This window comes from Oryctolagus cuniculus, chromosome 3 (assembly GCF_051225735.1).
Source record: "Oryctolagus cuniculus isolate XC-2025 breed Fujian yellow rabbit chromosome 3, ASM5122573v1, whole genome shotgun sequence".
In the NCBI taxonomy this organism is placed as follows: Eukaryota; Metazoa; Chordata; class Mammalia; order Lagomorpha; family Leporidae; genus Oryctolagus; species Oryctolagus cuniculus.
Genome location: NC_142869.1, coordinates 21,100,774 through 21,124,458, shown reverse-complemented (window position 1 = coordinate 21,124,458; position 23,685 = coordinate 21,100,774). Strand labels below are relative to the sequence as shown.

Sequence of the window (23,685 nt, the reverse complement as noted above, 5' to 3'; positions counted from 1 at the left end):
ATTGCAGGTGGCACGTGGCGGTGTTGAGAATGGCGCTGCCCCAGCAGGAATGGAAGTAGGTTCTGTGAGAGGAACCCGCCCGAGCCGCAGAAGGAGCCCAGTGGCCACACCGGGGCCGGCCCTTGCTTCCCCGCCTCTCGGCAGGGATCCCAGAGCCCCTCCCAGCTCTGGGAAGAGGTGAGCGGGAGAGTAGGGTTTTACTGAAAGGCAACGCACAGTCCACACCCAGGTGTGAGGGCAGCAACCTCAGGAGAGAAGTTGTTCTTCTTTTCATAGGACAGGGGGTGGTGCCTGGGGCAGGGCCAGACTGAATGTTCAAAGGAGCCAAGGCTTGGTGTCAGGGTGCCTGGTGCCTGGCGGGAAGCGAGATGGGGAGTGGGGTGAGGCGGCCTGGAAGGTGATGGGATTTGGGCAGTGCACATGGCTTGGGTGGTGTCCGTCTTTAGGTCCTCTCTGCTCACTAGCTACACAAAGAGAGATCTTCGATCCTCCAGTTCACTCCCCAAATGTCTGCAACACACAGAGCTGGGCCAGACCACAGGCAGGAGCCCAGAATTCAATCTGGGTCTCTCACCTGGGTGGCAGGGCCCCAGCTACCTGCTGCCTCCCGGGGTGTGCATTCAGGGAGCTGAATCAGAAACGGAGGAGCCAGGACTCGAACCCAGGCACTCTGATGCAGGGTGCACGTGACCAAGGCGATGTCTTACCCCCAGTGCCAAATGCTCACCGCTTATTCTCAACTTTGACCTTGCTTCCTGTGTCACTGAGTAAAGAAAAGCAATCAGAGAACAACCACCCATATCTGCACTTGGGCTTTTCATACTTTAATGTGCAAGCAAACCAGTTGGGGATCTGCTTCAGGCGGCTGAGATCCTGAGCTCGGAGGACCACACCCTGAGCGTGTCCAGAGCTTAGCTCCTAGTCCACACCCCTACCCTCACCCCAGCAGCTTCCTCCCTCTCCCTCAAACATTCGCGGGACGAGCAGTGTGGGAGAGGCTGGAAGGAGGGACCACATTAGAAACACCAGCCTTGTGAGAGTCACAGACACGTGGCATGAGCCACGCACATAACTCTAAATTCTCTAGTAACCATTTTTAAAAATAAAAAAAGACACCAGTGTATTAATTTTAATAATAGCTTTATTCAACCCAATACATCCAAAAATATTACTGTAACATATTATTACTGGCTTTTTAAAAAATGTTTTTTTTACTTTTATTTATTTGAAGGGCACAGCAACAGAGAAAGAGACAAAGAGAGAAAGAGAGAGAAAGAAAGAGATCTTCTGTCCATTGAGTCATTCCCCAAATGCCTATAACAGCCAGAGCTGGGCCACACCAAAGCAAGGAGCCAGGAATGCCATCTGGGTTTCCCACATGTGTAGCCGAGCACTTGAACCATTACCTGCTACCTCCTGGAGTATGCATTTAGCAGGAAGCTAGATTAGAAGCAGAGCTGAGACTCAAACCCGTATGTTGTGATAGGGGGTGTGGGCATCCAGGCAGCATCTTAACCATGGCACCAAACTCCCACCCTGGATTTTTTTTTTTTTGACAGTAAGCCTTTTAAATCTGGTGCATATTTAACACAATACATCACAAGTAGGATATTAACTTTTCATCAGAAATATTTGATCTGTGGGGCCAGTGCTGTAGCATAGAGGGTTAAGCCTCCGCCTGCGGTGCTGGCATCTCAAATGGATGCTGGTTCAATTCCAGCTGCTCTACTGCTGATCCAGCTCCCGGCTAATGTGCCTGGAGAGGCAGAGGAAGTGCTTGGGCCCCTGCACCCACGTGGGAGACCCAGAGGACTCTCCTGGCTCCAGCTTTCTCTCTCTCTCTCTCTCTCTGTCTCTGTCTCTATCTCTCCTTCTCTCTCTCTGTAACTTTGCCTTTCAAATGAAATGAATAATTTTTCAAAAAGAAATACTTGATCTGTATTTAAATCAAACCTAAAACATTTTATAAAATGAACATACTTGAGTGTTTTCCAATAACTGAAGTAAGTATTGGTTTTATATTTAACTGAATTAGGTTCTGGCATTCTGGCTCAGCAGGTTAAGAGCTCAATCTCTCTCTCGCTCATGTACCTCTTAAGTAGTAAATAAATCTTTTTTGGAAAATGTGAATGAATTAGATTAGAGAAAATTTAAAGCTTAGTTGTACTTTCTGTCCCATTGCAGAAGTTCCCAGTCAAGGCTGACAGGGAAGAATGGGCACTGGTGCTGCGGTTCATCTTCAGCAAGAACACGGCACATTGGCCAGCGCAAGCTGCACTACCCACACGTCAGCTGCTGAGGCCACAGCTGACTCAGTGGCTACCGTAAAACATTACAGATCTGTAGTGACCGTGTCATCAGTAAGAGGGAAACTCCGGGCATCAAGGTCTGGGTGCTAATTCATCCTGGGTCTCATTCCCCACATACCTAACCGAGGGTCTGCACTCAATACTTTTTTTTTTATGATTTATTTATATATTTGAAAGGCAGAGCTACAGAGAGGCAGAGGCAGAGACAGAGAGAGAGGTCTTCCTTCCGTTGGTTCATTCCCCAAGATGGCCACAACAGCCAGGGCTAGGCCAGTCTGAAGCCAGGAGTCAGGAGCTTCTTCCAGGTCTCCCACGTGGGTGCAGGGGGCTCGTGGACTTGGGCCATCTTCTACTGCCTTCCCAGGCCACTAACAGAGAGCTGGATAGGAAGTGGAGCAGCCGGGACTCGAACCGGCGCCCAAATGGGATGCCGGAACTGCAGGCAGTGGCTTTACCCGCTATGCCACATGGTCCCTGCGCTCAATACTTTTAACTGAATTTCATTTTCTTCCAACAAGCCCCAAAATTGCGGAGCTAGGTAAGAGCATGGCACAGTTTCCAGACATGACCATTAGGGGGCAGGATATGGCTATTACTGGTTGTCAAAAAAAAAGACGCCTAACAATTTACAGACACCGGCGTGGAAGATCATTCAACTCTGTGAAATCAGTGAGTAGATCATAACCGGCATTTAAAAAACATAGGCCAACAAATGAAGATATAGGCATGAGTATTGCCTCGTGACACGGGGTTCTAGGTTTATTATGCATAGGTCTCAATGTAAACTATGTTTTCTTCTTATGGTCCATGGTGAAAAAGTTTGAAAGAAAATCAGAACAGGTATTGCGGCACAGTGTGTGAAGTTGCTCCTTGGGACACCCGCATCCTGTGTCAGAGGTGCGGGTTCCACTGACCCAGCTTCCTGCTAATGTGCACCCTGGGAGGCACCAGAGGATGGTTCAAGTGCCCCAGCTCCTGCCACCCATGAGGGAGACCCAGACAGAGTTCCTGGCTCCTGGCTTCAGCCTGGCCCAGCTGTTTGTCTGTTTTAGGATGCATTTATTTAAAATTAGGCAGAGTGACAAGAGAGATCTTGCATGCACTGGTTCATTCCCCAAATGGCCACAACGGCCAGGACCGGGCCAGATCAAAGCCAGGCATCTGGGCAGTGAACAGCAGATGGAAAATCTCTCTCACCTCTGATTTTTCAAATACAAATAAATATATTTTTAAATATCTATCTATTTATTTAAAAGGCAGAGTTACAGAGAGGCAGAGGCAGAGAGAGAGGTCTTCCATCTGCTGGTTCACTCCCCAGATGGCTGCAATGGCTGGTGCTGGGCCAGTCTGAAGCCAGGAGCCAGGAGCTTCATCCGGGTCTTCCACAAGGATGCAGGGGCCCAAGGACTTGGGCCATCTTCTACTGTTTTCCCAGGCCATAGCAGAGGGCTGGATCAGAAATGGTGCAGCTGGATCTTGAACTGGTGCCCAAATGGGATGCCGGCACCACAGGCAACGGCGATACCTGCTACACCACAGCACCAGCCCCCATAAATACATTTTTAAAGTTTGAAAGTCACTGTAATCCCCCTTGCATACAGATAAAGAGACCAGGACCTAGGGATCGGTCCGTGTTACAGCCAAGCAATGGGGGTCTATTCTCTCCCCGTTTTCAGATGTTATAAATTCTCTGCTTTTTAAAAACAGCTCATTGAAGAAAGTGACCGAGCTCAGGGCTGGACACTGTCTTGCTCAGGCTCATAGGAGCAGCTCAGCTGGGATGCAGACCCAAGACCTCTGACATTTGTTGGGCGAGTATTTACGAGGGGCAGCCATGTGCTGGGCGGGTGAGGGACACAGCCGACTGCTGCCAGTGCCCACCTCTCCCGTTTCAGTGACCTGCAGTCAACCTCGGTCCAAAAGCATTCAGTGGAAAATTCCAGAAATAACCAACTCTTAAGTTTCAAACAGCTTTCGGTACAGCATATTGTTACATGTGTTCTGTCAATCTCTTACTGTGCCTGACTACAAATTAAGCTTTATCCTAGGTATGTGAAGTATAGGGAAAACACACAGTAGGTTCAGGGCTCAGAACCGTCACGTGTCCGCTGGGAGTTTTGGAATGTGGCCCCAGCAGACACTGGGTGGGGGGAACTCTTGGGGTCCTTCGAACCCTGCAACTCTCCTGCGAGTACCAGTTTGAGTGTCTCCTGGCAGACTGTGCCCCGGCTGGCAGCTTACTGTAGGTGGGAAAGGCGCAGGTTTTGGGGTTGGGGTTAGGGCTGGATTCAGATGCTGTCACTTAAGTCCCCTTGGCCAGATCAGTCACCTGGCCTGTGGAGCCAGTGCCTTCCTTACGGAGCCGTCCCGGCCGCCGGGCAAGCCAGGCAACGGCTTCCGCGCACCTGCCACCTGGCGGATGGCTCTGCATCTGTCGCTGTTGGCCTTCCTCCTCTTCCTCGGGCCACTTTATTCCGCCACGTGTGCAGCAAGGTGCTGGGTGCTGGGCGTGAGCAAGAGACCAAAGCCTGTAGGACACCCCGGGGTGTCACCTTGTGGCTTCAGATGGTCCGGAGTAGGGAAGCAGCTGCTTTGCAACCCTGTGTCTGTGTGACTGCGACTCGGCTTCCCTCCAGGGCCTGGCCACAGAGTAGTCTCCAGGGGATGCCAATAACTGTGGCCACGAGAGAAAGGATTCCCAGAGGAGGCCGGATTTATTTTTAGCTTTAAGGAGCTGTAGTCAAGGGCACATCAGCTGCCTGGGGACTGAACTTGGTCCCTGGCCCTCCCCTTGGACAGCTGCTGGAGGCCCCAGAACTCTGGCCCTAATTAGTTCCTGCCCTCCTGGGTGTGACAGCCCCTGGGGGTGTGGGGGCCAGAACGTCCCTGGTCTCTTGGGGAGGATTTCTCTGGGTGGGGCAGCACAGGCTGGGATAAGGGGAGCCTGGAGGAGGCAGCAGTGGGAGCTCGAAACACGAGGAACCCGGGCTGGGCCCCTGGTGCTCCGTGAGGTGCCGGGATCCGGCTGTGTAGACAATGGCTTTAAAAAAAAAAAAAGATTTATTTATTTGAAAGGCAGACTTACAGAGAGCAGAGGAAGAGAGAGAGAGAGAGATCTTACATCCGCTGGTTCATCCCCCTCACACACACACACCCCCCAGATGGCTGCAACGGCCAAGAGCTGCACCCATCTGAAGCCCGGAGCCAGGAGCTTCTTTCAGGTCTCCTATGTGGGTGCAGGAGCCCAAGCACTTGGGCCATCCTCCACTGCTTTCCCAGGCCGTAGCAGAGAGCAGGATCAGAAGTGGAGCAGCCAGGACTAGAACCGGCGCCCATATGGGATGCCGGCACTGCAGGCGGTGGCTTTACCCACCACGTCACAGCACCAGCCCTGGCACTGGCTTTGAGCAGGCAGACGCCCAGTGCAGAGCTGGACTTCCAAAGGCTTTCGCGTGAACTCTGTAAGGTGGATGGGGGCTGGAGGCACTCTGCATGAGCCAGGGGCCTGGGCTAGGGTAAGGGCCACAGGCAGCGGGAGGGAAGGTTGCCTGCTGTACTCACTCGCGATACAGTTAGCCAGGCACCTGCCAGGGCCAGATGTTGATGCTGCAGGAGAGGAGAAGGAACTCAAAGTGCGGAAGCACCAGGATCCACCCCGCAGCCTCATGAGGATGAGGACAGAGAAGTTTGTGCCCAGAGGACACGGCCCCTGGGAGCTAGGGCTGGTTCAGTGGACAAACAGGCTCCCAGGACGGCTGTGCCCTTACAACATGATGGAAGGACTCAGAATGCCGCTGGGAAGAAAGCGGGCAAAACCCCTGCCCCCGGGTCATCCGTGCTGCTGACAGGGCGATCTCTGACGTGGGTTGAGTTCTTCCTGCGCCCCAGGCACTGTCCTCAGAGCTTTGCCTCATTCGTCCACAGCCCTAGGAGCCAGGGACTGTCATGACCTCATCTGCCAGAGGAGCACACAGAGGCCCAGGGCAGAGATCAACGACTTGCCCGTGGTCCCAGGGTTAGTAAGTAGTGAGTCTGGGGTTCGCTGGGGAGCTGGCAGTGGGGAGAGGCGGCTTCCAGAGAGGGGCAGCAGCAGGTGCCCAGGCAGCCAGTGAGAACCTGGCCCTCTCTGGGCCCATGGGAGCGGCGAGGAGGCCTCCTAACAGGGATAGAAGCGGAGGAAGCCAGGGCTAGATGGTAAGGGGCTGCAGTCTGCAGGTTTGTCCACAGCCAACAGGGGGCTCCTGCCGCGCCTTCAGCAACGGAGCCTCGGGGGTGAGTGGGAGGGGCTTCCCGGACAGGGAAGGCTGTGGCCAGGGTGCAGGGGAGGGGGCTAGAGAGCTGTAAAAAGCACGCCAGGAGAACAGCGCTGGGGGAGAGGAAACCCACTCAGGAAAGATGAAGATGGTGATGTCACAGGAGAAGGGGGTCAGCGGGATGTGTGGGAAAAGGAAGACATTGGTTTATTTTCGAGTCAGCATTTCTCGGACATCTGTACGCCGGGCAGGGTGCAGGGCCCGCAGAGCGCGCGTGATCGCCTTGGGTCCTTGCGAAACACCCGCCAAGGCAGGGCCTCTCCTCGTCTGGACTGGCAGATGAGGAGACTGGGGCTCAGGGCGGGTGACTGACCTGCCCACGGTCACACAGCTAGGGAGTGGCAGAGCTTGGTGTTGGAGCCAGGACTCTTGTCCATGCCATGTGTGGACAACCAGAAGGGTGGTGCCGTTTGCTAAGATGGAGGGCCCTGAAGGAGCTGGGGAGTTGGGGGGAGCCATGAGGATGATGACATCATCTTTGGACAAATCAATCTGAGGAGGCCCGGGAACCCAAGTTAGGGGGACCAGCAGGAAGCTGGGCATGGTGGTTTGCAGCTCCAGAGGGGGGCTGAGTGGCCGAGGAGGCTGGCACAGGGGAGGCAGAGGGCCCAATGGCATAGTCCCTCGTCACAGCTGCCGCCCAGAGCGTCAGTAACAAGGACTGGACACTCAGACCAGACCTGCGGAGGGGCAGGGCCAATTAGGATGGCACGGTGGAGGCAGGAGCCCAGGCCTGAGAACAGATGCAAGGCGGAAGTAGAGATAGCAAGGAGGCCCTACTTTCTCTCTTAATAAAGTCATGATCAATGAAATAAAAAGTAGCAAGGCATTATCATTGTACAAGGTCAGAAAATATTTGTCTAAAGATTTGTTGTATTTAGTGGAGAGACTGAGTTACTGAGAGAGACAGAGAGAGAGAGATCTTCCATGTGCTTCTGCACTCCCCAGATGGCTGCAACAGCCGGGCCTGGTCCAGACCTGGCTGTTGGGGTCGTTTGAGGAGTGAATCAGTGGATGGAAGATCTCTCTCTCTCTCTCTCTCTCTCTCCCCTCCCCCTCTCCTTCCCCCTCCCCCTCCCCCTCCCCCTCTCCCTCTCTCTGTTTATCCCTTTTGCTGTGTTGCTCTGCTGTTCAAATATATCCATAAATCTTTTTTTTTCCAAAGGAGACAATTATATTCTCACATAACCAGCCCAGGGCAGGGGCTCAGTTATGCTTCAAGAATACAGGTTCCGGGGGCTGTGGCATAGCAGGTAAAAGCCACTGCCTGTAGTGCTGGCATCCCATAGGGGTGCCAGTTTGTGTCCCTGCTGCTCCACTTCCGGTCCAGCTCTCTGCTATGGCCTGGGAAAGCAGTGGAGGATGGCCCAAGTCCTTGGGCCCTGCACCTGCATGGGAGACCCAGAGTAAGCTCCTGGATCCCAGCTTCAGATCAGCTCAGCTCTGGCCTTTGCGGCCATTTAACAGAGTGAACTAGTGGATGGACAATTTCTCTCTTTCTCTCTCTCTCTCTCTCTCTCTGTCTCTCTCTCTCTGTAACTCTGCCTTTCAAATAAATAAATTTTAAAAAATCTTTAGGAAAAAAACAAGAATAAGAAGGAAGGCTCCCTGGAAGCCCCCAGCCCAGACCCCTCACCTGCTCACAGCCGCATCACCCGGAGACATCCACTTGGTCTGGGTGTTTTTAGCTGTGCAAGAATTGGGATCGTAGCCGGTTCATGGGTTCATTGTGGGCATTGAGGGTTAATCCATGGAAAGCTCTTAGAACAGTTCCTGGCACATGGCTCGTGTTATATAAATATTTGCTATTATTATCTGATGGCAAGGGTTACATCACATTCCGGGTCTGACCTATAGCTTGGCTGGGCGGTGAGTGCCCCAGTTAGCCTGGACCAATCCAAGTCCACCCAGCAGGGCTGGGGAGGGGCTCACTTGGAGGCTACCACTGTTCAGAGGAGAGTGGGTGAAGCGGGGGTCAACCAGGAAAGGGGAGGGGGTAGAGAATGGTTAGTAATCAACCACATCTATGTTGTTTTTTTTTTTAAAGCAACTTTTATTAACACAGGAACACAGCTCTATGTGCGTGTTATATTTAAAAAAAGAGAAAAACTTAATTTGAAATAATTTCAGTTTACAAAATACTTGCAAAAACAAAAAGGAGGTCCCATACATACATGTCATCTAGCTTCCCCAGAGGTTCACATCTTACTCAACTACAGTATTAGTATGAAAACCAGGAAATTAACATTGCCACAATTCTTTTTCTTTCTTTTTTTTAAAGATTTGTTTGCTTGGGCCGGCGCCGCGGCTCACTAGGCTAATCCTCCGCCTTGTGGCGCCGGCACACCGGGTTCTAGTCCCATTCGGGGCGCCGGATTCTGTCCCAGTTGCCCCTCTTCCAGGCCAGCTCTCTGCTATGGCCCAGGAGTGCAGTGGAGGATGGCCCAAGTGCTTGGGCCCTGCACCCCATGGGAGACCAGGAGAAGCACCTGGCTCCTGGCTTCGGATCAGCGCGGTGCGTTGGCCGCAGCGCGCTGGCCACGGTGGCCATTGGAGGGTGAACCAACGGCAAAAGGAAGACCTTTCTCTCTCTCTCTCTCTCTCTCTCTCTCTCTCTCTCACTGTCCACTCTGCCCGTCAAAAAGAAAAAAAAGATTTGTTTGCTTGAGGCCAGTGTTGTGGCACAGCAGGTTTTTTTGGTTTTTGTTTTTTAAGATTTATTTGAAAGGCAGAGTTACAGAGAGGAGGACACACACACACACAGAGAAAGAGAGAGAAAGAAAGAGAGAGCGTGCTTCCATTTGCTGGTTCACCTTCCAAATGGGCGCATGGCCAGAGCTGGGCCTGGCCAAAGTTAGGAGCCAGGAGCTTCTTACAGTTATCCCACGTGGGTGCAGGGGCCCAAGCACTTAGGCCATCCTCTGCTGCTTTCTCAGGCACATTAGCAGGGAGCTGGATTGGAAGTAGAGCAGCCAGGTTGTTCATAACCTGGTGAACTGGCACCCTTATGGGATGCTGGCACTACAGGCAAAGGCTTAACCTGCTACACCACAGCACCGACTCTGCGGCATAGTGGGTTAAGAAGCTCCAGTCCAAGACCCAGCTGCTCAACTTTTTTTTTTTTTTTTTTTAAAGATGGATGTATTCATTTGAAAGGCAGAGTTAGAGGGAGAGCGAGAGAGACAAAGAGGTCTTCCATCTGCTGGTTCATTCCCCAAATGGCAGCAATGACCAAAGCTGGGCCAGTCTGAAGCTAGGAGCCAGGAGCTTCTTCCAGGTCTCCCATGTGGGTACAGGGGCCACAGAGTCCTGGCTACTCTGTGCTTCTGATCCAGCTTCCTGCTAATGAGCCTGGGAAAGCAGCAGATGATGGCCCAAGTGGTTGGGCCTATACCACCCATGTGGGAGACCCGGATGCAGTTCCTGGATCCTGGCTTTGTTTGGCCTGACCCAGCCCCAGCTGTTGAAGCCTGGGTTTTCAGCCTACCTAAGCTGGGCTCCGCTGGGCTGGCCCAGCTCCTAAGATGAGAGTGGAATCCAGGTCAGTTCCTTGTGTCTTTTGACGCAGGCCCACCTAACAGAGGGACGCTGTCACAGTGAAAGACATGGACACGGCCCACATCCACCCACAACAGCACCACGGCCTCTGCTTATATCATGTCCACCAAGACGGAGCCCTGCAGCGATGGTGTGGGGAAACCTTTCACGTGCCGGCGGGCATGTTCCTGGGGAAAGAGCTGAGAACTGAAATGCAGTCGCCCACACCTCTGTGCATGATGGCCTTGAAGGAAACCGGGTTGTGCTATGACACAGGCAGAAGAGGTGCAGGAAGTCTGTGAGGCAGTGGGATGCTCGGGTTTGCTCCCAGTGTGAGGGAAAGCGGCGGCCGGGAGACAGGACCAGGACAGGCTCACAGGGCTCCCTGTGCAAGCAGCGTAATCCGTAGAGGCGCGAGTGGCCACAGAGACAGTGTGCTCTAAGGAGGATATCTGCCGAAAGCAAATGGGGCCCGAGGTTTGGAATACCAGCTCTGGACACTGAGAGGAGACCTGCACACATCGCAAGTCCCGCCAAGCGCTGGTGTTGCCCTGGGGTCCCAGGAAGGCCTGGCTCCCGCAGGACGGCAGTTCTCTGAGCGGGGAGCGGAGAAGCTGCATTGGCGGCTCCGTCCAGGCAGGTCTGGAGGCTGGCGGCTGGGGGCTGATTTCAGGGGTGGAACCCAAGTCGTGACTGGGAGGGGAGAAAGCTGAGCACAGAGGGCTGGGGGGCTGGAAGCCAGCCACTGGCTGAAGGGGCTGTGGATGCAGGACCATGAGTACTGGGGAGGCGAGGAGCCCGGACAGAGGCTTGCAGAGGCGGAGAACTCCCAAGGGCGTCCAGGGGCTCAGCAGGCCGCTGGGGTGCAGTGAAGGCCTTGGGACTGGGTCCAGGAACGGGCAAGGCAGAGCTCAGGATCAGCCAGGCAAAATGCAGGTTCTCAGGCCCCAGCCAGCTCTGAGTCTGGCTCTCTGGGGGAGGGCCCCAGAGCCTGCGTTTCTCTTTAAAATGTACTTATTTATTGGAAATTCAGATTTACAGAGAGAGAGAGAGAGAGATCTTCCACCTGCTGGTTCACTCTCCAGATGGTTGCAAGAGCTGGGGCTGAACCAGGCCAAAGCTAGGAGCCAGGAGCCAGGAGCTTCCTCTGGGCCCAAGCAGTTGGGCCATCTTCTACTGCTTTCCCAGGTGCATTAGCAGGGAGCTGGATTGGAAGTGGAGCAGCCGGCACTAGAACCAGTGTGCACGTGGGATGCCGGCACCGCAGAAGGCAGTTTAAGCAGCTACGCCACAGAACCGGCCCCCAGAGTCCGTATTTTATAAATCCCCCGAGTCCTTCTCAGACTCGCTCAAGTTTGAGAACTGCTGCGCTAAGAAGTTGAGTGAGGAGCCAGTGCTGTGGGGAGCAAAGCAGCGGACAGAAGACCTTTCGCTCTGTCTCTCCATCTCTCTGTCTGTAACTCTACCTCTCAACTAAGTAAATAAATAAAAATCTTTTTTTAAAACAAACAAACAAAAAACTGTTGAATGAGCCAGGCTTGTAGGAATTAGCTGGTGGCCAGGAATCAGGCAAGGAGACTAAAAGCAGGGATCCAACTCCTCAGAGAGACTGGACTGGGTCAGGGGTGGGGGGTGGGGACTGATGGGGGGGGGCCAGGCAGGAAAGGCAGTGGCCTTGACCTGGACCAGGCCAGCTCATCCTTTGCTAACCTGCACATGTGACGAGGCCGGAGACTGCAAGTTTCCCCTGCAGAAGGCGCGGAAGGAATAGAAGAAGGGGTCCCGTTCAGTCAGGGCAGGGCAAGGCAGGAGCAGTGAGGAAACAGAGTACGTGGAAAGACTTGCTCCTACCAAACCAGGGTTCTGTGGTGTAGCCCGAAGGCTCAGAGGGGAGTCCCCGGCGGAGCGAGCTTTGTGTGCCAGCAGCAGCTGCAGGGCTGGACTGAGGGCAGTGGGCTGGGCTGCACAGGGCCTGCATTATCCCAGCCCCCACTTCTGCATTTGGTTGCAAGTTTCCTAAACTGAACTGACTTCTCCACCCCGGTCCAACAAGATGTCTTTTTTTTTTTTTTTTTTCTCACATTCAAACAGCATCTCAGCTCTTTGGTGACTGTGTTGTCGTCGTCATCATTGTCATCATCCATCACCATCATCATCATGAACGCCAGTGAGTTCCTGGCTGCCCACCGAGCGCCAGGCATCCAGCTAGAGCCATGATGCGAAGATGAAGGTGGACCCTCGGTGCTCCCCGGGGCAGCTGGGAGGGTGAGGTTCAGACACCTGGGACAGGCAGCCCAGACTGGCAGGTGGGACGAGGGGCAGACACAGGGACCTCCACCTGCCTTCCCGGAGCTGGGAAGGGGCTGACCCTTTGTGAGTGAAGCTCTGCAGCCACCACACCCCGGGAAGACCTGCAGGACCCCCAGTCCACTGGCTCCGCTTGCTAATCGGTCTCTCCAAAGACATCAGTCGCGCAGTACCGGCTACCACTTGGGGAATGTGGGAATCTCTGATCGGCTCTGACTCCCTCCTGAGTGCTGCCCACTGACCACAGCAAGAGGGCCCTGGTCTTGCTCTGTGGCCCTAGCTAACTGGTCACCCACGCTGTGCGTTCCTGGTTCCTATCATTCCCTTTCGTTCAGCACTTCACTGAATGCCCGCTCTGGGCCACACATTCTCTGCAGTGCTGGGAAGGCGGGGCTGCAAGGAGGCCCTCCCTGCCTCCCAGCGGGGGTCACAGGCAGGCGTCACACAACCCCGTGAGCTTGGGAAGGGCAGGAAGCAGGCAGAGGGCGCTGGGTGGTGAGTGAGGGCTTCCAGGACGACAGCTGTTCTCCTTAATGTGATGCATAACTTACATTCAGTGAATGCACAAATGTGTTTTTTAAAAAAAGATTGTTATTTATTTGAAAGGCAGAATGCCAGAGAGATGATGAGGTGGGTGTGGCAAGAGGTGAGAGAGAGGCCGGTGCCGCGGGCTCACTAGGCTAATCCTCCACCTAGCAGCACCGGCACACCGGGTTATAGTCCCAGTCGGGGCGCCGGATTCTGTCCCGGTTGCCCCTCTTCCAGGCCAGCTCTCTGATGTGGCCCAGGAGTGCAGTGGAGGATGGCCCAAGTGCTTGGGCCCTGCACCCCATGGGAGACCAGGAGAAGCACCTGGCTCCTGGCTTCAGATCAGCGCGGTGCGCCAGCCGTGGCGGCCATTGGAGGGTGAACCAATGGCAAAAGGAAGACCTTTCTCTCTGTCTCTGTCTCTCTCTCACTGTCCACTCTGCCTGTCAAAAAAAAAAAGGTGAGAAAGAGAGACAAAAAGAGAGATCTTCCATTCACTGGTTCACTCTTCAAATGGTCGCAACAGCCACCCCGGGCTGGGCCAGGCCAAGGCCAGGAGCCAGGAACTCCATCTGGGTCTCCCACATGGGTGGCAGGGTCCCAAGTATTTGGACCATTATGCACTCCCTTCCCAAGGGCATTAGCAGGAAGCTGGACAGGAAGTACACAGTGGCCTGGTCTCAAACAGACACTCTGATAGGAGATGCTGGCGTCACCAGCGTGCACAAAGCCAGCCCCTGCACAAAAGTCTTTAGCATACAACGTGGTGAGTTTTCACACTTGTGTGTGTCACAGTTTCTCAACTCCTGGGGTGTGGGAAGGTAGGGCCATTCCAAGTGCAGGGAGCATGAGCAAAGGCCCTGAGGTGGGAATGAGCTTAGCACACTGAGGCGCATTGTGGCTGCTCCATGGTGACTGCAAAGAATGGCACCTGAAGGGGTTGGAGAGAGAGCCTCCATCCTGTTGAGCAGGGGCCTTGTGGGCTCTGTTAGGAATTTGACATTTCAAAGAACATTTGTGCATATTTAGCAAGTATCTTGCCAGACTGGAGTCAAAAATGTCTTCATAAGACAGGGAAGTATTGAGACTTTAGAATCTGAGCTAGACACAAATGAAAGATACATGGCGTGGGTATCACAGTGAATGACAGGTGTAGGCACCAAAGGGGACATGGGTGGGAAGATTCCAAAGGGCCTTCCTGGAGTGAGCACCCCCGGGAATCTTTGGAGCGGGAAGGATGAAAGGCCCTGTGAGCAGAGGCTGGGGCGGGGGAGGGGTATGAGAGAGCAGGACAGGTTCAGGCAGGGCTGAGAAGCTGCCTGTGACAGCTTACAGAGTGTGGGAAAAGGGTGAAAGGTCGGGCATCAGTCTGGCTGGGACGAAGATCCTGGAGCGAGAGGAGGTAAAACTAAAGCCACGTGGAGCAGATGTGGCCAGTCTTCCGTAGCAAACAGTCCGGGATAGGGAAGCAGGGTGGCTCTGAGCCTGCAGCAGTGCCCTAAAACACCCGCCCCCCCCCCTTATCCTCAGCCCCGCCCTGGCTCCGTATATTTCGCACAATGCATCTTGGGTTTATTAGCATCTTGTTACTAACTGGTGGGGCGTGAGACTTGGAATCAGTCATCTGGTGTCCCGAGGCTCATGCCTGAGCCTGCATTTCCCACTTGAGATGGCAGGCTGGCTTTCTTTGTCTCTGCAATGCCTGGCGCAGCCTTAGCTGCAGACAGGTGCGTCCACGCTGACTTTGGGTGGTGCTCCGTCAGTCTTCACGCCTCCAGACACAACCCGCCCCGTCCTGCAGGGGCCTTGTGCAAATCAGGGTGCCAGTCCCACTCCATGTGCTCTGCAGCTCCAGCCCCTTAGAGCCAGGCACAGAGGAGAAGCTGAATGCAAGCGAGGAGGCAGGGAGGAGGCAGGCCTTAGGCTCCAGCCCTCGACCTTCTACTCAGATGCACCGGTGGAAGAGAAACTCCCTATCTGTCTGGGTTTTCTGGATGAAATTCAGGAGGAGATGCTGGAATTCCAAGTCAGCCTGGGAGAATTTATCTCATTCCTTGGCTCTTTATTTTATTTTTATTTTATTTTATTTTATTTTTATGACAGGCAGAGTGGACAGTGAAAGAGAGAGACAGAGAGAAAGGTCTTCCTTTGCCGTTGGTTCACCCTCCAATGGCCGCCGCAGCTGGCACACTGCGCTGATCCGAAGCCAGGAGCCAGGTGCTTCTCCTGGTCTCCCATGGGGTGCAGGGCCCAAGCACTTGGGCCATCCTCCACTGCACTCCCTGGCCACAGCAGAGAGCTGGCCTGGAAGAGGGGCAACCGGGACAGAATCCAGCACCCCGACTGGGACTAGAACCCGGTGTGCTGGCACCGCAAGGCGGAGGATTAGCCTAGTGAGCCACGGCGCTGGCCCCTTAGCTCTTTTCAGGGGGAGAGGAGGAGCAGGAGGGTTGAGGCCTCCAATGCCTTGTATATAATGGTCCTATAGCTATGGGGGCCCAGACGATCTACTCCATGTATCTCAGAAGGAGACTGAAATTGTGTTAATGGGGCTGGAGCTGGGGCTGGGGTGGGGGTGGGGTGGGGGGCAGTTCAGGCCAGATCACAGGAAGCAGGGAAGCAAACAGGAGTGTTGCCTCACCTGCTTCCCTCCCAAACATCGTCTCCCAGCGGGAGCCACAGTGAACTTGACTGCTGGCAGCATTCCCTTCCTTCCTGTGCTGGGCCAGGGCTGGGGCTGGAGCCAGAGGAGCCCAGCCCTGGCTCCTGTGTGCCTGTCCTCACGTCCACGGCCACCCCCGCTGACCTTCACAGCTTCTGGAACCCATGAGGAAGACAGCAGTAGCGGGGTGGGACAGTGATGTGGAATCACTGGGCTAATTGGAGGTACCTTGGCCCTGGCCCCAGCTCTGCCACCACGGCTGCTGAACCTTGTCCAAGTTGCCATCCCTGAGCCTCTGTGGCCTCTTCTTCTCCTTTGGGACACAGTTTAGGTGTCACCTGCTCTGGGAGCCCCCCCAGGCTGGTCCGCTCCGTGTCCTGTGTCTGTGTCCCCCAGTATGCATCCTCTGTAGCACCACCATTTGTCACCCATCACACATGCGTGAGGGGACTGCAGAACATCTGTGGAAAAAGATGCTCATTTTCATGAAAAAACGTTTTTGAAACTACGTGCAGACTGGCCGGCGCCGCGGCTCAATAGGCTAATCCTCTGCCTGCGGCGCCAGCACACCGGGTTCTAGTCCCGGTCGAGGCGCCGGATTCTGTCCCGGTTGCTCCTCTTCTAGTCCAGCTCTCTGCTGTGGCCCGGGAGTGCAGTGGAGGATGGCCCAGGTGCTTGGGCCCTGCACCCCATGGGAGACCAGGAGAAGCACCTGGCTCCTGCCATCAGATCAGCGCAGTGTACCAGCTGCGGCGGCCATTGGAGGGTGAACCAACAGCAAAGGAAGACTTTTCTCTCTGTCTCTCTCTCTCACTGTCCACTCTGCCTGTCAAAAAAAAAGAAAGAAAGAAAAGAAACTAAGTGCAGTCTTTTCCCACAGTATATGTATATTTTCCATGAACTTTCTGAAGACCCCTTGTGCACGTGTGTGTGGTGCACCTAAGTATATACGCATCCTCCCAATTACCTGTGCTTGCTCATTCGGTTCATCTGCCCACTAGATTCTAGACTGCAGGCTCCTTCCTGTCTGACCAGTGCCTTCTCAGACCTGGCACCGAGGCTGCCACGTGGGAGGAGCAAGAAAAGTCATTTAGTCAATGAATACACGGTAACTGACCTAAGACGATCTCTCAGCTTCCTTCCCGCTGAATGTTTGGGAGTCTAAGGTTTCCCGCCAGAGGGCCACCCTCCTCCCCACCCCGCCTCTCTCAGAGCCCCGCGCAGGGCTGTGAGCCGCTGGCCCTCCCAGGGCTCCGGCGACGGTGGCTGGGATTAGAGCTGGGATTAGAGCAGGTCCCAGGCCGGCTCCCGCCCCGCCCCCAGGTTTGGGGGCGGGTGGCCTTGGGGCGCGAGCCCTGCAGCGGGCGGCGAGGGGCGGGTCCGAGCGCCAGGCCCCCGGCGGGGCGTGGCCGGAGCGCCCCGATCGCCCCTCTACTGGCAGACGCGCGGAACCCGGCCCCCACCCTGCGGATTCCCCGCGTGGGGCCCGGGCCGGGGCGTCGCCTAGCAACGCCCAGCCCCGCCCCCGGCGGCTGCGGGCGCCGGCCCCCAGCATGGCCTGGCGGGGCTGGCCTGAGCCGTGGCTGTGGGTCGTTGGCTGCGCGCTGCTCCTCGTCGCCTGCGTCCTGCTTGTGAGCCCCCGCAGCTGCCGAGCGCGGCTGGGCCTCCGCGGCCTGCTCATGACGCGCAGCCAGCGGCTGCTCTTCCGAATCGGGTTAGTGCGGGCTGCGGAGGCTGCGGGCTCGGAGAGGCGGGCGCGCCGGGAGAGGGCACGGGGCGGGCTCCGGGGTGCGGACAGCGCTTGGACTAGTCTGGACAGCGCTTGAGCGAAAGGGTCTAGAACCAAAGAAGAGGGGCCGGGAGACGGATTGGAGAAGCCACTGAGCTGGGGGGGGGGGCTGAGGGAGTTGGGGGGCTGAGACATTGGGGTGCGCTGGGGAAGGAGGTTAGGGGAGGCGGTCCCGAGCGGCGAGGGAGGAAAGCGCCAGATAAGGGAACTGGGAAAGGGGATTTAGTGCAGGCGCCCGGGCCGTCCGGCGCTGAGGTCCGCAGACCCCGGCCCCGCTAGCAGGTGCGGAAGGTAGCCTAACTGGAATCTGAAACCGCGCTCTCCTCCCCCGTGTCCTTGTTCCAACTCCTCGCCCTCCTGCGGCGGGCCTTCCGTCCTAAACCAGAGCCCCAACCCCGAATACCAGGGTGTCCCGGGTTGGTGTGGAAGCCCCAGGCTGTGAAATTTGATCCGAGTGACTCAGCCTCACCGCCAACGGTCTGCCTTCGTCGGACCCTCCTCCTCCTCCCCCTCCCCCACCCCCACCCCTCGCCCTCTGTCCCTTCCTTCCTGGGCCCAGGCCAGGTAGTACCCAGCCCTGTTCTGGCACGGAAACAGCGGCGAGGAAGGAGCGAAGGAGCCAGAAGTCAGCTCCCCAGGGCCGCTGGCCCCCTCCTGCTCCCGGTGAGGCCGTGGGACAGGACCTCGAGCCCGCGTGGAGGGACAGAGATGTCGGGATGGGAACTGTGGCAGCCTGGCAGGCAGAGAAGGCCTGAGCCTGGGGATTTTCTGAGCTTCCCAGAAGGCTTGTGCAACTCACCCCCTCCTCCCTAGACCACCCCACAGCTCCCAGGGGTTTCAGCCTGGGTCTCCACTCACACCCCATCTATGATAGAGAGTGTCCTGTGGTCTCTGGGGGCCTTCACGTCTCTGCTTTCCCAGAGCTCAGTTCCACTCTACAGGACGCTCCCACAAGTGAACCACTGCCCTGAAAATAGTAAGATTTCCAAACATTTGAGTATCTTCATATTTGTTTTTTAAGATTTGTTTATTTGAAAAGCAGAGAGGCAGAGGCAGAAAGAGAGAGAGGTCTTCCATCTGCTGGTTCACTCCCCAGATGGCCACAATGGCTGGAGGTGGGCCGATCCAAAACCAGGAGCCAGGAGCTTCCTCTGGGTCTCCCACGCAAGTGCAGGTGACCAAGGACTTGGACCATCTTCTACCGATTTTCCAGGCCATAGCAGAGAGCTGGATCGGAAGTGAAGCAGCTGGGACTCAAACCGGTGCCCATATGGGATGCCAGTGCTGCAGACCGGGGCTTTAACCTGCTGTACCACAGCACCAGCCCAATATTGGGGGTTTAAAAAAGACATTCTTGCCCCAAAGTTTGTGGATGTTTTGCAGCTTTGTTTGGGGAAGGATTTTTAAATCTACTCCTAGTTTCCAGAATTGCTAAGTGTGAAGTCATGCCAACTGCCTGAGGAAGTGAAAAATAGGGATTTCCACCCAGAACTGAAATCAGAACTCTGAGATCAGAAGGCCGCGAATCACCGTGCTGGAATGTGAAGGCCTGGGTGTTCCTAGACCAAACTCAGGATTCTCCGTGCTTCCTGCAGGTCCCAGTGTTTGCCTGGGCTTCCCCGTGCCTGGGTTTCAGGGTGGCCTGGGGCTCAGCCCCCACATTTGCAGAGCAGAAGGGAGTGCCTGGAATCAGAATTCCAACCCCCCCCCCCCATCCCTCCCAGGTCTGAGAAACAATCAGTAAGGTCCCTGGGGAAGAGGCTGCTGGCTGCTGGGCGGGAGGGGAGATGCAGGCAGGAAACTGTAGGGGGAGATGGGCAGGTGTGGATGCTGTGTGGGAGCCCCCAGCGCCTGCAGGAAGGATGGAGGGAGGGGGACTGGGTGGAACAGGACGTCATGGGGAGGGAGAGCACAGGACACCCTCCAGCCTGAAGGTGTGGCTGCAGGGCAGCAAATGGGGATTCTTTTGGGGGCCGGGAAGCAGATGGAAATCCTAAACAATGCAAGGGGAGTATTGCTCATGGGATCATTCATGAGCGGCCTTGGCTTGCTCATTTTCTTAAAGGCTTTCCTCGAGGTAGCACAATTGTTTCTGGAGGGGAATGGCTGGGCACAATGGAGGGTGGATGAGGGTAACCTGAGGTCACAGGAATTCACTGGGCACTCCGGGAAACAGCACATGGCATGTGACCTGGGACAGATCTGCCTTGGAGTCATAGCTTTGTGACGTGGTACCTGCGTGACCTTACAGATAATTTTGTGTGCCTCGGTTGTTCCCATCTGTGAAATGGGCACGGTAATGGTGCCTGTTTCCTAGGGCTCCTGTGAGAGCAAATGGAATTGCACAGAGCTGACTCAGGAGATGTTATCGCTCGCAGATGCTGCCGTCTGGGGTGGGCGGGAGCCAGGGCCCATGGCGTGGGCCGAGTGCTTTGTGAGTTTCCTTCCGTGCCTCCTTGCGTCCCACCCTGGGTTGGCACTGTGAGATCCTGGCAGGATCTGGACGCTGTTGTCCGGGAGTAGGGGACAGACGCAGGTGAGCAGCTATACCCGGGGCCGGAAGTGGGACCCCTGGAGCCCCAGGGAGGAGCAGGGCAGGCCCGAGGAATCAGGAGTGTGGGCTCTGCCATGGGTGCCCCCTGCTGCGTGCCTCAGTTTCCCACTTCACCTTTCGCCTTCCTCTTGGTAGTTAAGGGCACTGGGAAAAGCCTATCTGGAGGGCAGGTGAGCCGGCTGGGAGCATTCGCAGTGCTGAGAAGGTGGCTGGCAGCCAGCCTTTGGGGATGGACAGGCCCAGCTGACATCAGCTCCCTCCCTCCGTGACCAAACCCGCATTCCCAGGCGTGCCCCCCCCCCACTCACGTGAAGCCAGCTGTCCCCAGATGGTCCTTTCCTGCTCTGGTTCTGCTGGTGGAAACCCCCTGTCTGTGGCCCGTGCAGCCCGCTGGCTGGAACTCTAGGGCGGCAGGAGCCCTGGCCCGAGTGAGCCCCTGCTAATGGCCTGGGGGAAGGCCAGGAGCAGGCGGTGAGCCGGGCCCTGGGTGACAGTGACCCAGCTGGCGAGAGGGGAGCAGGGCCTTTTCCTTGCTGCAGGCCCTGGGGACCGTGGAGTGCTGCGGCCCAAGCACCCGCAGCCTCTCGGCCTCCCTGCTCGCACCACTGGCCCAGCCTCCTCTCTGCCACCCGGTTGGGCTCCCAAGTATGGCGGAGCAGGTGAGCAGGTGTCCCCTTCCCCAACAACCCAAGCTGCCTACATAATGAGGCCACACCCCTCACCAGGCCTTTGTGCTGCCCCTCCCCCCCACACACCAGGACCTGCCTCATTCCATCCCCCCCTTCCCTCCCACAGTGGGGGGGTGTTCTGTCAGACCTGGCAGACCCCCCCCACCTCCCCCCTCCCCCGCCTCCCTCCCCACACCTCTACTGCTCAGATTGTGTTCATGCCAAATCAGCACTCACCTTATCCACCGCTCCCACCCGGCCTCCTAAAATGACAGCTCCCCTCCGCCCCTGTGCCCCCAGGTTCAGGTTCAGAGACCCTGGGGTCTCTGCCCACACCCCTGCAGCGGTTTCCTTCCCCCTCCCCAAGGCCAAGTCCAGTCACAGAAGGGCTTGAAGGCTCCCTGTGGCCTGCTGGGTCCCCACCCCAGCTTTTGCCACCTTCCACCTGGCCCACCTGGCCTCAGGCACACACCACGACAGTCACAGCCTGTCTGTGGCTCTCACCAGAGGCTTCACCTGATGGCCGTAGATTTCAGTGTGTCTTTGAGGCCTGGCCCAGAGTCCTCCCTGAGGCCTGCTCTGCCTCCTCAGTTCAAGTTCAAGTTCATCCCTGCCCCCTCCAGATTGACCCCTGGCTGCGTTTCCCTTACTAGAGCTTTCAGTGTGTATTCTGGCTTGTTCTGGAGTCAGCCACTCACGGGTCAGACTCGTGGCTGCACTGCCACTGGCCTGGCCCAGGGAGCAGGACCACACTACAGGGGCCTGAGGCTGGGAGGAGGGAGAGAAGGGGGAGAGTGGAAAGACACAACCCGAAGCAGAACTGAAGCAAAGCAGGAGGCTGCCCTGGCCCAGTGGAGAGGCCGCCGGCGCTTGCTGCCTCTCCGTGCACCCCGAGCCCCCAGCAGCCTCTTTGTGGCCCTCAGAGAGCTGAGAGGGTGCGGCAGGGGGCCCAGCAGACACGGGCAGACCAGAGGTCTCACGGGCTGGGCTTGCCTGCTTTGTCACAGTGCAGTCTGGAACCACACCAGGTCCCAGGCTACTTAGGGAGGACAGAGGGACGTGACCCAGACTAAAGGGGCTTTCCAGGTCCTTCTGCAGGGTGCAGAGCGCCGCCCCTACCACCATTTCTGGTCCTGTCCCCAGCCTGCCTGCGGCGCTGCCCAGGATGGCGAAACTGCCCGCGGAGGGGGAGACGGAAGAAGAGCTTCATTGTGTATTTTCCACTGCGTGCCAGGGGGAGGGGGAGGGGCCCCGCTCACTCTCCACAGCTGTCCCACACAGGCGCTCAGAGTGACACCAGAGCAAGCACGCTCTGGCCCAGTGAGCCCACACCGGGGCTGGCGCTGTGCCTGCAGCCCTGGGCCACCTGCTGCTCACCCAGGCCGGCTACTCCCCAACCCGGCCCCACCTTGCCAAGTGCTTCTCTGTGTCTCCCCTGGGGTCCCAGAGGACCAATTCAGAAACTTTCTTTTTGTTTTCGAGTTCCTGGCCACAGAACCGCTGAATCAGAAGCTGGGAAGGGGGAGGGAGAGGAGAAGATTGGAGCCTCGCTGCGCCCCTCCCCCAGGTCCTGTGAAGCAGGTGGCACGAGGCCCCTTTGAGAAGCGGTGTCCTTGGGTCCCAGTCTGCCGCAGGCCCGGGCACCCTGGGCAGAGTGGGCCTGCCTCGGGCCCTGGGGTGTCAGGCCTGCTGCTCTTTCAGAACCAAGAACACTCAGTTCTACATTAAGGCAAACTGAGGCTCGGGGAGTGAGCTTCTGCCTCTGGCCCCCGCAGCAGCAGCCAAGGGGCTGCGTATCCAGGAAAGGCTCAAGACACCAGGGGCCGTGGCGTGGGCAGTGGCCCCATCCCCGTGGGGTGAGGACGATGACAAGAGGACACAGCTTCCTCCCGGGGCTCCTTCACCATCGCATTTTCCCTTCCCTGGGCCTTTCCTTTTTCCTAAATCCTCTCCTTCCAGCTCCAGACCACGACCCTGCGACCCTGCGACCAGGTGCCTGTCTAGCAGTCGGGGTCAGGACTGGATGCGGGCAGGGGCGTATTAATTTTACTGCAGGCTCTTGTGGGGTGCACAGATAGGAAGAGGGTAGGCCGGTGCCGCGGCTCACTAGGCTAATCCTTTGCCTTTCGGCGCCTGCACACCGGGTTCTAATCCCGGTCGGGGCGCCGGATTCTGTCCCGGTTGCCCCTCTTCCAGGCCAGCTCTCTGCTGTGGCCAGGGAGTGCAGTGGAGGATGGCCCAAGTACTTGGGCCCTGCACCCCATGGGAGACCAGGAGAAGCACCTGGCTCCTGCCATCGGATCGGCGCAGTGCTCCAGCCGCAGTGCGCCAGCCGCGGCGGCCATTGGAGGGTGAACCAATGGCAAAAGGAAGACCTTTCTCTCTGTCTCTCTCTCACTGTCCACTCTGCCTGTCAAAAAAAAAAAAAAAAAAAAAAAAGGAAGAGGGTTTATTTAACAAGTGAGAGAGAAAGCACACATCCACACGTGAATGCGGGCTGCCCCACTGCGGTGGGCCAGAGAGGGGGTGGGGGAGGGGAGAAAGAGAGAGAGCACCTGTGTCGCACCACCCGCCCTGATTTGATGTGAAGGAGAGCAAGCGCACTCTCCCTGTTGTTGGCTCTTTAACGGTGTGTGTGTGTGGGGGTGCCTCCACGTCTGTGAAGCCCCCTGGGACTTTTATGACCACACCACAAGTGCCACGTGGAGCTGAACAGCCACGCTTTCATGCCCCTTCCCCCCTTAGGTCCCAGGTAGAGCAGGTGCCTGCCGGGAAAGGGGGCGTTTTGTTGACAAGTAGGAAGGTGACGTTACTCCGTTACTCCGTGGGCTTGCAGGGACTGCCAGCTCATGCAAACCTAAATGTGCCACCTAGTTCGCACCGAGTCTGATGAGATTCTGGGTCAGGGGTCTCTCCCGAGCCCAGGGGGTCCCTGCTGCCCCGTGCGGCTGTCTGCAAAGTTCTACATGTGTAATGAGGCCCCAGGGAGAGGCTTGAGAGTGGCCACCAGGTTCTTAA

General features: G+C 56.6%; 1 protein-coding gene across 4 annotated transcripts in view; it reads left to right on the top strand.

Annotated features, from left to right (window-relative positions):
* The window catches only part of PNKD (PNKD metallo-beta-lactamase domain containing), a 552,090-nt gene that overhangs the window by 515,293 nt on the left and 13,112 nt on the right, over positions 1-23,685 (top strand). The window contains exons 1-2 of one of the 4 annotated variants that reach the window (XM_089329890.1): positions 6,231-6,324; positions 12,251-12,424. The exons of 1 other annotated variant lie outside the window; for it this stretch is intronic. In XM_089329890.1, coding sequence (XP_089186016.1) covers positions 12,384-12,424 — 41 coding nt within the window. In that variant the 5' untranslated portion in view covers positions 6,231-6,324; positions 12,251-12,383. Of the gene's footprint in view, positions 1-6,230; positions 6,325-12,250; positions 12,425-16,936; positions 17,371-23,685 lie in introns of those variants that run through there. 2 more of the 4 variants (XM_070070210.2, XM_070070209.2) reach the window with 2 other exon arrangements.